Source organism: Acomys minous (assembly GCF_964271855.1).
Source record: "Acomys minous genome assembly, chromosome: 16".
Taxonomy (NCBI): domain Eukaryota; kingdom Metazoa; phylum Chordata; class Mammalia; order Rodentia; family Muridae; genus Acomys; species Acomys minous.
The window spans coordinates 362,905-379,397 of record NC_140498.1 but is presented as its reverse complement, the minus strand read 5'-3'; the positions used below and the strand labels follow the sequence as shown (position 1 = coordinate 379,397).

Below are 16,493 nucleotides of genomic sequence, written 5' to 3'. Positions count from 1 at the left end.
AGATTTTAATAAAATAGGTCTTGAGTATGGCCACAGTAAGTAGCTCAGAGGAAATATTGCAGATAAAAAAAATCTGCAGCAATTAGTATCTATTGCCTTAAATTCTGTGTATGTGCAGAACCCTTTTCTGCTTTTGAAATGAAGAATTTCACTAAGCCATCTAGGAAAGACACATGGAATTCATAGGCTTAATTCAGGCAGTTTTGTTTCACAAATGTCTAAAATGTGATTCTCTTGAGGTGACACAGTCTTGTTCTCCTAGCCCCAGGCAAGCTACTGTCTAAATCTCAATTTCTTCAAATGTGCATTGGGTTAGGCATAGTTACACCCACCTGTAATCTTATCACTTCAGAGGCTAAAGCAGGAGGGTCACAAGTTTGGGGTGAGGGTGGACTACAGACCAAGGCCTTGTCACAAATGAAAAGCGCAAAGAATGTGGGTTCTCTTCCCAGTGTCACAAGGCAGCTCACAACCATCTATAACTCCAGCTCCAGGGGGTCGGACACTTCAGGCCTCTGAGAGCACCAGCATTCAAGTGGTGCACAAATACACATGTAAGCCGGGTTGGGGGGCGGAGTATGTGAGCCAAGCCTAGCTGTTTCTAAGCCCAGGACTCAGGAGACTGAAGTGGAAGAATCACAAGTTCCTAGTCTACAAAGTGAGACAGACCCCGTCTCAAAAAACAGGTAAGAGTTGAAGAGATGGCTCAGTGGTTAACAGTTCTTGCTGATCTTGCAGAGGATCCAAGTTTGGTTCCCAGAACCACACAGTGGCTCGCAACCACCTTCAACTTCCTTCCATGGGATCTGATGTCCTCTTTTACTGACCTCCTTTGGCCCCAGGCAAATGGTGCACATACACACAGACACATAAAATAGAAAAAAAATATATTAAAAGAGAATTCAAAGAAGCATTTTAAGACAGTACTTGCTTGCACTTGCCAAGTTAGTTAGCTCATCTTTAAGGACAAGAGTCCGGTTAGTCATTAACTGCCCGTCTCTCCCTGCCACCACCGTGTCAGATACCTTACAGAGCAGGAGCAGATGGGCTTGCCCTCTCCTGCAGAAAGGAAGAAACCTTCCTGTAGTTCCTTCCCTGATTTAGGGATCTTAACCCTGGCGCCTCCCTCTCCTGAAAACAGGAGTAAGGTTCCTAGAGATGATCTGACCCAGAGTACCACTGCACGTCACCATGTTCTTAAACGGCTCTAAAGCACCTAACACTTCCATTCCCATTCACTTGGTTCTGTTAAATGCATTTGGAATGTAAAAACCCCCAGAGAAATCAAAGTACAATAATTCGGGTTTAACAGAAATAATCTATTAACAATCAAAAGTTTGCCAACCAAAAATAACACTAATAGTTCTGAGTGCTCCCACAATAGGGGTAGGCAGGAGAGTCTTATCTCTGTACTGTACAACAGCAATACATTATATACATGTCCTAAGAGCCTGGTCTGTCCCCAGCTCTTCATTTTCCTGCTGTGTTGTTCTGTTGCTGCTGTTCTGCCAGGGCTTGCTGAAGACGCATCCGCTTCCGGGAATAGTGCTGCCAGTGTAGAATCTGCTGCTCGTCAATGAACTTCGCACACTGAGCGTTCACCAGCTCTTTTCGAAAGTGTTCATACTGGAGGAGCTCTAACATGTGTAAACACTGAGGGTACCTGGGTGAAGTTCGTAAGTTAATTACCAACATAACGTAAGGCATCCCAAGCTCTAATACATCTCCCTCAAAATGACCTCAAGCCACCACTTGATCAGCTCAGCGCCTCTGGCAGCGCTGTTCCCTCCATGTTATGTCAGAACAGTTCAGAACCCTGAGTAACTTGCCCAAGATCACACACCCAGAGTCAAAACTGGTGGATAAACCACACACTTCTAGTTTTCTAAGAGAGGAACATGAACACTTTTTAATTGAAACATTTTTATTATATTTATTTATTGTTTGTGTGAGAGGGAGAGGGAGCACGTGCCCTGGGACACCTGTGGAGGTTGCCATGGGAGTCCTAGGGACCAAACTAAGGTCATCAGGCCTGCAGACAAGCGTCTTTACCCACTGAGCTATCCCACTAGCTCTGAAGACTTTGAAAATAATGATGTGTTTAATAAATAGCTATTGGTTTTCCATCAGAAGCCATAAAAGGGAAACCTTAATTTAAGTGAATCAACTAATTCCACAAGAACTGTATACACTGCTGGGTGGAAATACCCGCGTTCCCAGTACTCAGGAAACTTAGGAAAAGTACACTGAATCTGAGGGCAGTGTGGGGTCGTATTGCAAGATTACCCCCTCCAAAAATCTCATGAATACAGTGCTCTAATTTTCCACAGGGACTATAGCAAGAAATCATGAATACGCTTAAGACTGAGCAAATAAATACACGAGACTAAAAAAAAAAAACCAAATATTTGATTATCTAAAATGGAGAAGGAGAAGGAAAAGGGTGAGTAGAATACATGTTGTGTCACTGAGCTGGAACTGTAAACAACATGTCCTCAAGGCTTTTAAAAATTTTTATTTTGTTTATGGGTGTTTTCCCTCATGTAAGTTTATGAATCACAAACATGGAGGTCAGAAAAGGGCACTGGAGCCCCTGGTACTGGACTTACTGATGGTTGTGAGCAGCCATGTGGGTGCTGGGTATCAAACTTGGGTCTTGTGCTCTTAACCTACGACCTATCTCTCCAGCTCCATCCTCATGGCTTTTAACACACACACACACACAGACATGGATGTGTATGTGTCCACATATAAATACATACATACATGCAGTTCCTAGCGTTGTATGCACAACAGCCTAGAAACAGAACCACTAACATGTCAATGAGTACACAGTCTCCAGAGCCTCATCTCAGAAGGCACTTACTACAGTTCCTTGAAACAACTAATTCCAGGGCAGGACAGACAAAGTACAACATGAACGCAGAATGCATCACAAGAAGTGACAAACATGGATAGGGATATGTCAGAACTCACAGGTGCCAATCTCAAGTGCTCCAGCAGCCAATACTGCTGGAATAATTAGAGTCAAGAAAAGATGACTATAATCATTGGATTAAAAAAGAGAATCCAAAAGTTGACTATGGGGGCTGGAGAGATGGCTCAGAGGTTAAGAGCACTGTCTGTTCTTCCAGAGGTCCAGAGTTCAATTGCCAGCACCCACATGGTGGCTCACAGCCGTCTGTCACGGGATCTCATTCCCTCTTCTGGTGAGCATGAAAAGTTGACTCTGACATACACGTTTAAATTAGTAAATAACAAGAGAATACTTTTCCTTGTTACAGACTCTGACGAGTAAATACATGATGATAGAATTAGAAAATTCCTCAATAAAACTGTGAGGAAAGTATCTGCAATAATGCTAAAATTAGGGAGAAGGGAACAGCCGAGAGCAAAGCATGACGACACTTGCATGAAGGTGTCAAGATGAACCCATTACTTTGTAGGCTAACCTAAAAATTACTCGATTAAAAAATGCTGAAATCAGTGGGCAAAATTGTTGTCTATATATCTCAAGGTATTTTCCCAAGTTACTTATCAAATATAAAAGAAAAACAGTAACTTGATGTGGGGAAATCTGGAAGGCACCACCTAACAATTGATTAAAATGAGTATCACCACTAACAGACAGACAGACTTCACCTGACTCTGGATTATGACAAACCAAGAAGGACAAAGTGACAAAGTAGTAAGTCAGTGTTTGTCAGAGTGAAGATGAGAGAGGAGTGGGGAAGTGGAGAGTCAGGCAGAGAAAATACCAAGGAGCTCATGACATAGCATATAGGCCTGCAGTGGATGACACAGTAGATACAGGACACCAGTAGGAAAACTGAACCTAATGGGGGCTGTAGACTACACAGCAGACTAATGCTAACATTCTACCAATGCAGTTTTTGACTGACTTTTGGAAATACTCAGAAAAGTCAAGAGAAAGTCTAACATTCTCTTTTCTTCTTCCTGTTTCCAGCTAAGCATGCCCTCCCTAACACTTGAGGCTTCCATAGCTGGCCCCCCGCCCCACCCAGGAGCCGGTCGGGCCTCTGTGCCAGCTTCACTCGAGGAGCAAGCCTTTTCCTTCTCCTTCCTTTCTCTCTTTTGGGCAGCTGTCCGGATTTTACAGCTTACTTGCACTGGGATATTTTTTGTTGTTGTTGTAAATTATAATAATTTTGTCTTGGAGCTTAAAAAGGAGGGAGGCTGAGGAGGGGACAAGATGAAAATGAGAAGGGGCAAGGGGGGTGGGGAGAGGTGGCTATGGCTGCCACTGCAGAGCCAGTGCTCTGCTTTCCTTGCAATAGGGCTTATCATTTATATTCCAAATAAAGAGTTGCCTGTAGTTACTGGTAACTTAGCTCAGAATGCTCTGTTCCCACTACACTAATTCCTGGTGGCACATCAGTAATTTAAAATTTCAGCTCTGAGTATCAGGTACGTGGGTGCCATTGAACCTCTTAAAGTTTAGTTTCTTTATATGCAGAGCCCTGTGAGCAGCAAGAGAGTGGCCTTAGGCAGCGTTTCCTCAGCCACTGGGATCTAGACAGTGCCCTAGAGTCTAGACAGCACCCTATCAATTTTGTAGAAAGCAAAATTAGACTACAAAATAGGGAATTAGGCACACTCTGAGAGGCCACAACATACTACTGCTAAATCTACAGGATAAAATAGAAGAGGTACAAATGAAAGACTCACAATTTGATTTTTAAAAATAAAGAAGACATAGCAGGAGTCAAGTGAAAGCATTCACTTCATGGAAATAACTGGTGGGTTTGTTAGCATGGCCCTCCTAGGAAGCCAACAGCTTCACTCCCAACCTTCTTCCACTCAAAACAAGTACAGTCAACTTATATCGAATCATCACGAGGAAGATAAATGCCATTTGGTATGTGGTGCTCTGAGCACATCTGAAAGCCTGTGTTTAGCTTGTGTTTTTTTTTTTAATTTTATTGTTTTTACTTTATATGGATGGGCATTTGGTGCCTATGTCTATGTACTATGTGTGTGCAGTGCTTTCAGAGGCCAAAAGGCATCAGAACTTAGGGAACTAGAGTTTCAGGCAGATGTGACCCGTCACCCGGGTCCACTGCGTGAGCAACAAGTCTCCAGCCAACCCCATCCCCCAAATTTCCTTTGAGCCAGGGTCTGACTATAATCCAGGTTGGCCTCAGCCTCAGATCTCCCCTGCTCTTCTACGTGTAGGGATTAAAGGCATGCACCACTCTCCCTGCATGCACCACTTTCCCTGTTTAGTTTTTTGTTGATCTGCAACATAACTAAAGGTTCCTGATAACTCTGGAAATGGTGACACTAAAAAAGTGACTGAAAGCACCTACGAACAGACATGTAAGAGAAACACAGCTGCTGCACGTACTAGCTCTCAGTAAGCAGGCCACATGCTGGGAAGTCTGCAAGGGTTAGAGTTAGCTCCTCAGCTGCAACCAGTTGCTGACCCAGGAAAACGAAGGCATCCACTCTTCCCAAGTTTCAAGACTCAGAAATCTGTTATATAAAACCTTCCCATCTTTAAATTAGGACAACTATTTTAAAAATCTAAACCATGTGCAGATATAATGAAGTTGTCCAACAGGGGTTAATTCACAACCTCCTCTGAATTTAAACATCTATAGCTGTTATCTCCAAGAGGGCAGAGATTAACAGGGGAAAGAAAAAAAAAAGCCAAAACACAAAACCCTATAAACAGGGTAGAGCTACAAGGAGGTCTATTTGATCTCAGTGTAATGAAGAGCTGTCTAACCTCTAGCCATCAGTGTTAGAAGCTGCCTCTAATAGAGTGACATATGCTCACTGGAGGCCTCCAAGCAGAGTGCAGATAATCATCTTTCAACAGCTCAGCTGCAGAGACTGAACTTGAAGGTGGCTAAGTCTTTTAATACACAGTCTGTAAATCTGCTGGCACATGGCATTATAATCTAATAATAACTCTCCTTTGGATTCCTAGAGGAATCAACAATTGCATCATGAAAAGCAAATCAGAGTGCAATTAGTACTACAAGCAGCTGAGAAATCAAGTCAGGAAAGTGACTAGGATTAAAAAAAAAAGGTTTAAAATGATTTCCTCTAATTTTAAAAATAGGGTCTCTGTGGTCCTGATTGGCCTACAACTTGCTACATAACCAAGCTGGCCCCAAATTCAGAGATTTGCCTGCCTCTGTTTCCTAAGAGCTGGGATAAAAGGAGCACCAGACTAAACTCCTGGGTTTTGTTTGGTGGTGGTGGTGGTGGGTTTTTTGTTTGTTTGTTTGTTTGTTTGTTGGTCCTTTCCTCACCCTCTGGGGTGGGGGCAAGACAGGGTTTACCTGTGTAGCCCTGGCTGTCCTGGAAGTAGCTCTGTTGACCAATCTGGCCTTAAACTCAGAGATTGCCCACATCTGCCTCCCCAGTGTTAGGATTAAAGGCATGCACCAGTTTCTCTTTTTTTAAGACAAAGAGAGAGTTGAGTTTGAGGTTTTGTTTTATATCATTAACAGGGACAGTTGTGTGGTTGTAATGTTCCTACAAGTTAGTAAATCCTATAATGAAACTATCTTTTGAATAACTTGATAGTGCCTGTTTTGTTTGTTCATTTTTTAACAATAAGTTAATGTGCACAATACATTCAACAGAGTGCTTAAAAACAGGACACTATAAAGAAGAACGGTAGCTCTAAAACTCTCAGAAAACACTACTTACTATGTGTTAATTTTCAGCTTATGGCAATGCCACAGCATTCCAGTAGATTATGGATTTGTACACATTAGAAACCCAGAGATACAAGGAAGTGTTAAATGACAAGGTTAGACAAGACCACATTACTTTACAGCTTTAGTCTAAAGCCAGTTAACTGGACCTTATCAACATGGACAGAAGTGGCTTGTGCTGACGTATGACTAAGAGAGTAAGCTGGCTTCCACAGAGACAGTTGTTTGGCTTCACTGGGAGAGGTAAGAACAGCAGAAATAAATCAGATCACTGTAATAATCCAAGTTAGAGATGACAGTGTCTTATATTAACTAAAAGTAGAACAATTCAAAATATAGATTTTCATTCTGACCCTGAGAAAACTGCTAAAGATCAGTGCTTTGTATTTATAATAAAGTATACATAAATTTAGGATTATAAAAAGCAAACTTACTTTAGATACTTGGCATACTCTGGCTCCTTCCAGTAAAGCAAGTACTTGAGATAATTAACAAAAGCTTTGTCTTTGAAGTAACCTCTTTGGGCAAGAACTGAAAGGCATAAAGAAACAATCTGCATGTCAGCCAACTGCTGGACAACTGACTTGTAATCTCTAAAATAAAGTAGCTCTTCTCAACATCCCTACCCCCCAAAGCAAAAGGAATTAAAAAACACAAGACCCTGTTTGCTCAGTTAATAGTTACAGGGAATGAAAAACCCCATCAACATATCAAAGTAAACACTATTACAAATTGCATCTCTTCTGTCGGAAATCATCAACAGCTAGCTACTTAACTTAAGGATGTACTCAACTTACAATTAAGGTAATTTGGATTGGCTAAACATTGCACAAATTCCAACTCCAACTGAAACCGAAGTCGATTTCCAGCATCATCTAGGATGAAAAACAGTTTTTTAAAAAAATCACCCAAAATAAAAGTCATAATATGAATACTGTTAGGCACAAAAATAAACCAAAGGTGAGAAGGCTCAACAGGTAAAAGTGCTTGCGACCAAGTCTGATGGCCTGAGTTGGATGCCTGGAACCCAGAAGGTTGCTGTAAGACAAGCGACTCCCCCAAGCTGCCCTCTGACCTTGGCATGCACCATACTCCCAACGAGCATACACACATATTAACTTATAAACAAATATCAAAGTGCAGGAGACTTCCTTAGAAATTTATGATTCACGTATGTATGTTTGTGTTTTTATGTGTGTTAGAGAGAATGTGTGTTTGTGTGTCTGTGAATGAAATCTATCAACATGCAGGAGAGAAACTCTAAGAGTGGAACCCGATTTAAAACAAAACAAAACAAACTGGGCGTGGTGGCACAAACCTTTAATCCCAGCACATGAGAAGCAGAGGCAGACGGATCTCTGTGAATTTGAGGCCACCCTGGTCTACATTTCTAGTTCTGGGCCAGACACAAGTACATAGTGAGACCCTGTTTCCAAAACAAAAACAGTAAAGAATTCTCTAAAGTTCGTTGATGAAAATAAATGGGTATTTACCACCAAGGACGTTAGCGGAGATCACTGGATAGTCTCTAATAGCTGCGCGGTCTCCTATGTCAATGAGTTATTATAACGACCACCACTACCAGTGATTACGTTAAGGAAAAATAAAGTGCTATTAAAAAAAAAAAAAAAGGAAGCAAGTTGCAAATTGAGGGGAGGGAAGATGGTGATCCTCATTAGACCGATACATCAGTTACCGACACATCTAGCCAGCTCAGGAAGAGGGTCCAATACAGACAGCGGACGGTCTCACTCAGTCTTCTCCCTCGCCCCGCTCAGCCCCGGGAGCCAGAGCAGGAGTTGGGGTTTGAGCAACACAGGGGCAAAGATAATCTCACAAGCCATATTCCGCAAGGCCACCGCCTTCTCCCCCGCCAATCACAACTCTAAAGATCTGAGCCCGAAAGACAGCTCAGGGAAAGGGAGACAGGAAAAGTCGGGACGAAACACCGCTCCCTCGGCGAAGACTCCGGGCTCACGGTACAACGTACCTGTCTCCATAGCGACGGCCGCAGCCATAACTGTAACAGAGAGGCACAAACACGACCAACCAGATTGAACCGCAGCCACGAATGGTAAGGGAGGACGGGAAAACCACCGCTTCTACTTCCGGTCGCGGGGCAGGTTGGGACACGAAGGCGGGGCCAGCCTCAACACGAGCGGGCTGCGCGCGCAGATATCGAACGGGGCGTGCGGGAGAACCTTGTTGCCTGCGCTGACGTAACACACCACCCTGACGTCACTTTTTCCTGTGTGGAGTGACACAGAGCATGAGTCTTGGGCCTCTTTGTCCCTCCTGACCTGGGTGTGTGAGCCGGCAGCATGGCCTCACCCCTTAGGAGCAAGTCCTCCGCTCCGCGAGTGCAAAGCCCCCGCCACAAAGAGACGTCTACTGTCCGCGTGGAGACGTCTTCCCACTACGAGGAAACGTCATCCCACCGCGTGGAGACATCCTCCCGGCAGGTCCGAACGTCTTCGCGGCAGGTGGAGGTCTCCCAGAGCCACCGAGAGGGGCCTCCCCTCATTCCCTCCGCGAAGCGACAACCTCGATTCCTCGAGGTGTCCTCCCAGCACGTGGAAACCTCCTCGCAGCGCACGGAAACATCCTCCCGCCACGTCAGGACGTCGTCATCCCTGAGGATGGAGACTACTATGCACCGTGTAGAGAGCCCAGCCGGGCGGGACAAGCAAGCCTCTCGCCAGAGTGCCAAAATGGCTCGATGAATGCTACCCAAAGGCCATGGCCTTTAGCCAGGACTGAAGAGTTGCCAGCCAGCCAGCTTCCAGCAGAGCCAAGCATCTTTGGTTTCATGGAAACAGCGCATAAATCAGTGTAAGAAACAGTCTGTGGTTTCTGGACGCTGACAACAATTATTGACATTGCAGCACCTTAGGCCATCCTGCTATTGACCCATGTACTATTTAACTTGAAGCCAGCACAGAAGGGTTTCAGACATGTGGCCCTGTATAAACCCAGCCAATCGACAAAGAGGCTCTCTCTCTGAGTCTTTTACAGGTAAGTTTTGTAGTCTTAGGTCCCTTTAGAAAATACCTTGACAAACTGACATTTGCGAAGAGGAGCCAAACTTGTCATGATTTGTGACCACTGGCCTGATTATATACCTGCTTGAAACCTGCAGGACAAGGAATCATCTTTCACAAATTATTAATTGACCTAATTTATATTTTATAAATAAGTTTTCTTATTTTTTTTATACATGGTATTCCACATACGCCTTAAAAAATAGGTCAGAGGATATTAGAAAAACAACGCAAGTCAATTAATAAAAAATAGTCTTGGAAGGGAAAATGAAGAGGAAGCCACTGACCCCTGACCTGAGGGGTGAGGTAGGTAGAGGATGTTACTGAGTGCCTACTGTGTGCTACGGACTAGTCAGAGCATGTCAATTATCGCAGTGGAGAAGACTAAGATTTTCCTCTAGTGGAGAGGCAAACACAAAAGGGGAAAGTAAGACAGTGTTCTGTTGTGTTCCTGTGAAGGAAGAGGTATCTTGTGGTAGAGACTGGGAGTTCCTTAGAGAGTGTGTGCAGGGGAAGCCTTCCTGGTTGGGTTATATTTGATCTGAGATTTGTGTGGGTGAACGGTGAGCTGTCCTAGGGTCTAAGGGGCGGTACGTTCTAGACAGAAGGAAAAGCCCGCTTTTAAGAAGTAGGTGGGAGCAAACTGAAGATGTTTAATGGAACAGAAAGACCAGTTAGTATATGAGGGTGTGGTTTTTTTTTTAATTTTTAAAGGAAAATTCCAGTTCATACAGTCTTGAAAATCACAGTAAAGCGTTTGAATTTTATTCTTGAGATCATCAAGAAAAAATTTTTGATGCAAGGGAGTAAAGTGCATGATGCAGTTTACATTTTAAATCTGTCTTGCCATCGTTGTTGTCTTGGTACCCAAGGTGGGAGTGATTTTCCCTCCTGGAATAGTCGGCAGAGGCATATGTGTCTGGGAGCAGCATAGAAAGTGCTCCTGACATCCGCCCAACGCCCAAGTCAGCGCCCCACCCACCCCTCCACCAACAGAGAAGCGCTGTGCTGAGAACCGTTGAAGGCGCTGGGGGCTTTGCTGGAGCTGGGGCCCCTCACTTCTGCTGGCAAGATTGTGGGAAAACAGAAAAACAGTCGTGGAAGTGTGGATATAGTGACTTCCGGTGAGGAGTATAGCAAGCGCTCTCAGAGGAAGAGGGTGTGTTGCTCTGTAAGGAACCTTCTATCCCTCTTCAATAATGTATGTGCTGTTTACCCCTAGAGCAGAACGGCGCCAATGGACCTGAGTCGCCAATGGACCTGAGTCGGCAGGACTCCTCCCTCCTTCCAGGCGCTTACTTAGTCCCAACAAGCACACTGGGCTGTCCCCCAGAGTGGGGGCTCAGGTCAGGAGAAATGTTGTGACTACTATGAGTGTTATAACCCTCCTCAGCACCACCCCGAGGCTAGCCTAATGGCTCTCTTCCTCCTAAACCTGCTAATAACAAAGAATTAGCTAATAACAAAGAACTGTCGGTCTTTTCCAGTTCAGTAGTTCTTCTTAACATGCCCAGCTGTGCCTGAAATACTCACTCTCTTCGTGGCTTTGAAAGGAACAAAGCAGTTGCTTCTCTTTGTGTCCCTCATTAATCTTTGTTATTACAACAGTGCTTTGTGTCTAATGTAACAAAATAAGCCATGTATAAAAAAACATTTGGGGGGAGGGTGCTTCCGAAGGACCTGGGTTCAATTCCCTGCACTCACGTGGCAGCTCACAACTGCCTGTAATTCCAGTTTGAAAGGATCAGACACTCCCACACTAATGCACATAAAGTAAAAGTAAATAAATTATTTTTTTAAAGAAACATTTCGGGCTGTATAATCTTTCCTTTCCATTTCTAGCCTGGAAATAATGTCAGAAATGTGATTGTCCTTCTAGACTTTTCACCATTAACAAGTGCTTCTGTTTCCTCTTTTAGTCATATCTGGAAGACTGGCTGGAGGTGGCTGGAGGAGCCAGACAGCTGGCTTCAGGGTTGTTGATGCTTCAGCAAGGGCACAGCTCGTGGTAGACTCTGTTGTCCTGTCTCTAAAAGAGATTTTTATCTAGTTTTCTTCCTTCACATTTCACTTACAGTGTTTCAAGGCTGGAACGCAGAGAGAGAGAAAGAGATACTTAGAGCAAGAAAGTGTCAAAAGTAAAGGATGGGATGAATCGCATATTTGCTATAATATGTTTTACATGCCACAGCTTGACAGTGTGTGTTGATGAAGGTCATTGTTAATGTACCTGTTGCATTGTACATATGTGCTGCTGTTAGCCATGCTGTGTGTCTTCCTCACATTGTCCTCCGCAGGAAATAGTGCTGCTGTGCCTGGCACGTTTTTATACAGTGTTAAAGTCAATATGTGCAGCAATAATGAATGAAGAGCAATGTTCTCCATTTGTAGTGAAGACGGCCTTTAATGGCACAGTCTAATCACTGGGTTTATTGTGGCAGGTAATAGTTGTGTTGCCTTCAGTTGCACCAGCCAGATTAGCTTGAAAAACTAAATAAATGCAAATTCTTATAAAGAAGTTGCTTCTTACTATCTTTTCTTATTTATTATCTGGGGTGGTTTACAATGTTTTTGCCTGTTATATTGAAAAGAAATGGCTGGGTGTTGTAATTCATACCTGAAATTCTAGGACTTGGAGGATTGCCATGAATTCAAGTCCAGCTAGGGCCACATAAAAAGTACCAAACTAGTCAAAGATACATAGCAAGATTCTATCTTTAAGAAAAAGAAAAAGAAAAAAAGAAAGAAAAGAAAAGGGAGGTGGGCAAGGCCAGTTAAATGGCTCAGAGTGTGAAGGCACCACCAAGACTGATAGCCTGAGTTTGATTTCAGGGATTCACGTGGGAGAAGGAGAGAATAGGCCTCCAAAAGTTGTCCTCTAATCTCCACGCATATGCTCCCCACAATATATATATATATAATATTTTATACAATTTAATATATAATATAATGAGTTATATATTTAATATACACAAATTATATGTAAATATAATTTATATCAACATATATACTTGTATATGCATATTAAAATTATATATTATATGTAACTGGACTTTGTGGGTTCTTTTTCCCCATCTCCGTCTCAGCCCCTAACACTAAGTAGGAGGGAAAGGAGATCCCTGAATCTAATTTATTCCTTTTGTTTGTTTTTTTCTGACCACTGCTACTAACACACCTCACCCAACATCCCTAAAAGACCAACAAGCTCCCATCTCACCTCTTGAGGGGGTGGGGGGCTCGCATATATGTACCCACTGAAAGGTTCCCGGAGTTCCAGATATCACACAATCGCAGAAACTATCTGCAGAGCTGGCAAAACAGTGTTTCTGCTAGAGCACGAGGCAAATCATTGTCAGCTGTGCCGCAGCCCTACAGCCCTACACCTGGGATTAAAATAAAAGCACATTCTTTATAATAATGCTGTTGTTTTTAAAGAAACCAAAATTCCAGAATCCTCAAAAATGTCCTCTCAGACGGAAAGCACAGCAGAAGGATCAAGGTAATTGTTCTTCCTACCAGTGTTTCCCATCTTATCTGGGAAGAGACGCATTTACCAAGGACTTCTAAGTGTATCTGTTTGATGCAAGCTGAATCCTGCACGTTATCTGTCTTTAGCTGCAAGGGAGGCTGGGGAACCAAGGATTTAGCTTTCTAGCCTGAATGGTGGCAGGAGAACGGGAAAGGCTGGGAACTGATAACACAGAGAGCCAGGCAAGTGCTTCCTGCATGTTGCCTCCGAGGATGATGGTGTCTTTCAGGGTGATCTTCAGTGGGCCTAGGGCTTCTCAGCAGAGGCTTGCTTGTTTGTCTTTAGCGTAGCATTGACCAGGCTGCCAGACAGCACTGCTCAGGGCCTTTTCTCGTCGGTGCTGTGGAGCAGAACACATGGAACACATTTTTGCAGGTTAGTAATTCTTTACCCCTCCCCCTTTCAGAACATTTAGCGCATTGCTCCGCCCTCTTCTGGTTTGCTGTGCTTCTAACAGCAACTGCTCTACCCTGGCCTTTGCTCCTCTACGCGGAGGTGTCCCATGGCCTCTGTCCGGGTGCGCTCTGTGTTGCTGGTGGAGCACTTTATGATATACACTTTGGCGTACTTTATTTTCCTTGTCTTGTATTTGGGGTTGCTTGAGAAATTTGGGAGCCGTTATTTCTTGAAATGTGTTTCCCAGCCTCTCTCTGGGCATAAATGATGGCTGTAGTAAAGCTGCGTGAAGCTGACCCGTATCTCACTGGTGCTCTTCTGTTGTTGTTGTTGCTGCTTCTCCTTATTTTACTGGCTACTCTGTATTACATTTGTCTTCATATTTACGTTAATCTTTTTTATGCAATCTAACCTATCATACATGTCATACAGTGTGGTTTTTAAATATTTTTAAATTTTCATTTACAACTTTTTTTTTTAATCTCTTAATAGTTCAGCTTGGATCTTTTAAAATATCCAGCTTGTACAAATAAGCTCCTCCATGTATTCCTTTTATACCTTATTCCCACGCCCTGTCATTACCTTTAACGTACACAGTTTTGCTTTAGTAACCATTTAATTCATCTTTGTTGATGTCTGCCATCTGTATAATCTCTGGGGCGATGTCTAGGATTGGCTTCTCCTCGGAATGAGTTGTATTTTGTGGTTGAATTCATTCTTACGCCCTACATAGTAATTCCTAACTTTACTGAGTGTTCTATAGTTTTCATGTTCTTACCATCCCTGAACTTTGAGCTAGTGACTTATCATTTATTTGCATTGTATGGAACTTTAAGCTGTTTTATGAGTCCTGAGTGCTGGGTGGGCACCGGTGCCATCTCCAGAGTTCCCTTTCCGTGCGGCTTTCTTGTTCTCAGTCAGAGCTCCTGTGAATTCGGCCTCCCTCCTCAACCCCGTTCTCCCCAGGCTGCACACCCACATTTCCCTACGGGCAGTGAGCTGGGACAACCACAAGCTCGCATTAGTTTCTTCAGCTGGTCTAGGCCAGCAGGAAGCCTGTTCTCTGCTCCGCCTGGAATCCTTATTGTCTGATGCAGGGTTTGCTGGAGGGTAACGTTGCCGTTTCTGTCTTAGGTGGCGGGATAGTCAGGTCGGGATTGTGGACAAGTCTTCGTAGTAGCTGTCATTGCCCAGAATGGGACATTTTACAGTCTCAGCGATGGGCGCAGTGACTGTGTTGACCTGTTCTCTTTCATTTTCAAAACAGCCGCACTTTAGACCCTGATCTTGATCCTCCTGTCTGCACCATCTGCGTGCTGGGATTACATGTACACGCCACCTTGCCTGGCTCATTGTGTCTCTTTGAGGTCATAGCATCATTTTTCTGTGAGGGTACAGGAGCTTTGTTGGGGGATGGTCTGATGTATTTTGATGCTAATTATTGCTTGCTGTCTCTGACCCACCTTTTGATTAATAAAAAGCCATCCCACCTGGGCAAGGCAGAGGAGATAGGTGGGGCTAGGAGAGAGGGATTCTGGGAAGAAAAAAGACTGCCAAAAGGAAAAAGGAGAGAGACCTGAAGGGAAGAGAGGAGGCCGCCATGGGTTAGATGGAGGAGAAGCACATGGCTGGCTTGGATGCAGAATCCGGCCCAGATGAAGAACATTAACAAGTATTTGGGACTGTGGATGGGAGGTAACTTGATAAAAGCTATTGGAAACAGATAACATAAGATTAAGGCAGGAATCCCATGCCTGCCCCACTATGGGAGGTAGTTTAGAGGATTAATACCTGCCCTGCCCCAGGTTAACTAAGGCTACTTTAAAATATAACAGGTATCTGTCTTGATTGATTACTAGCCGGGACTACAGATAATACAGGTAATACAGATAATTTAAAAAAACAATAGAGCTTAAATATAAATGCTGATTATCAATGCTGTTAGCTGTACCAGTTAGTTTACTCCTTGGCTGCAAACCTCAGCAAATTTCTACTCCGCGACCTGTGGCTCTGCTCATCTGCCACCAGGGGGCGCGGCAGGACGCATTCTCTCTCGAGGACCAGAGTCGCCTTTTCCTGAGCGCGGTCTTCACTGAATCCTGTGGACTGGCAGAACCCAGTCACGCTTCCCTTCCCTCGGTAGCGGCCAGATACACTTGGAAATTTTCTATTTGAAGAATTTGGTTTTTTAAAACTAACCTTGAAACACCAGCGCCAGCCAGCCTTCCATCCATTCTCAGAAGTCTGCAGTTTCTACTCTACAGGATTCCTGGGAGTTTCTCAGCTTTAGCTGTTCCGCACTCTGCCCTTCCTGTCTGCTACTGAGCAGACACTGTCACCATGACAGAGGCTCCCTCCCGCCTTCCTTTTAAATTGCCCGTTCATACATAGCCTTTGCTCATTTTTCTTTTCATTATTCTTACTGATTTTTTATGGGTACCAAATATTTTAAGCTCAGATTTTGTTTGTATTACATACATATATTATCTTCTTAAATAAAAGCTTTATTTATGTGTATGTGTGTATGTTTTTGTGAATGTGTGCTATGTGTGTACAGCTGCTCGTGGAGGCCAAAAAAGAATGAGATGCCCTGGAGCGGAGTTTCAGGTCGTTGTGAACTGTCTGATGTGTGGGCTGGGAACCAAGCTCCTGTCCTCTATAAGAACACAACTCAACCACTGAGCCAGCCCCCACATCATATTATTAAAGTTTAGGGATCACGTCCCTCTTTGAATTTTAAATCTCTTTTTAAATATCAAAAGACAGCTTCTCGTTGCCCACCGTTGCCTTTATCTTGTCTAGTATACTTCTCTGTGGGGCAGCGGAGTGTCT

At 43.7% G+C, this 16,493-nt stretch overlaps 2 protein-coding genes across 4 annotated transcripts; one reads left to right on the top strand and one right to left on the bottom strand.

Annotated features, from left to right (window-relative positions):
- Positions 1–179: 179 nt before the first annotated feature.
- Positions 180–8,821, bottom strand: MED31 (mediator complex subunit 31). 3 transcript variants are annotated; one of them, XM_084764094.1, is made up of 5 exons: positions 8,686–8,821; positions 7,493–7,570; positions 7,130–7,226; positions 1,439–1,663; positions 180–830 (listed from the first exon to the last, which is right to left on the bottom strand). In XM_084764094.1, the coding sequence occupies exons 1-4, from the start codon at positions 8,711–8,713 to the stop codon at positions 1,471–1,473; spliced, it is 396 nt and encodes a 131-aa protein (XP_084620220.1). In that variant the 5' UTR covers positions 8,714–8,821; the 3' UTR covers positions 180–830; positions 1,439–1,470. The 3 variants fall into 3 exon arrangements, with proteins under 3 accessions (XP_084620220.1, XP_084620219.1, XP_084620221.1); XM_084764093.1 differs by having other exon boundaries at positions 180–1,663; XM_084764095.1 differs by lacking the exons at positions 180–830; positions 1,439–1,663 and adding an exon at positions 1,670–6,929.
- A 190-nt stretch (positions 8,822–9,011) lies between these two features.
- On the top strand, positions 9,012–16,176 carry LOC311587375 (uncharacterized protein C17orf100 homolog). The gene is given in 3 exon segments (XM_084764092.1): positions 9,012–9,367; positions 9,369–11,082; positions 11,656–16,176. Coding segments are annotated over 2 exon segments (438 nt in total). The 5' UTR covers positions 9,012–9,016; the 3' UTR covers positions 9,456–11,082; positions 11,656–16,176.
- The last annotated feature ends 317 nt before the right edge of the window (positions 16,177–16,493 follow it).

Coding starts and splice junctions, on each gene's coding strand:
- MED31 (XM_084764093.1), bottom strand. CDS start 8,713: ATGGCTGCGGCCGTCGCTATGGAGACAG. Junction 7,571..8,685: donor GGCCGTCGCTATGGAGACAG/GTACGTTGTACC, acceptor TTTTCATCCTAG/ATGATGCTGGAAATCGACTT. Junction 7,227..7,492: donor CAATCCAAATTACCTTAATT/GTAAGTTGAGTA, acceptor TATGCCTTTCAG/TTCTTGCCCAAAGAGGTTAC.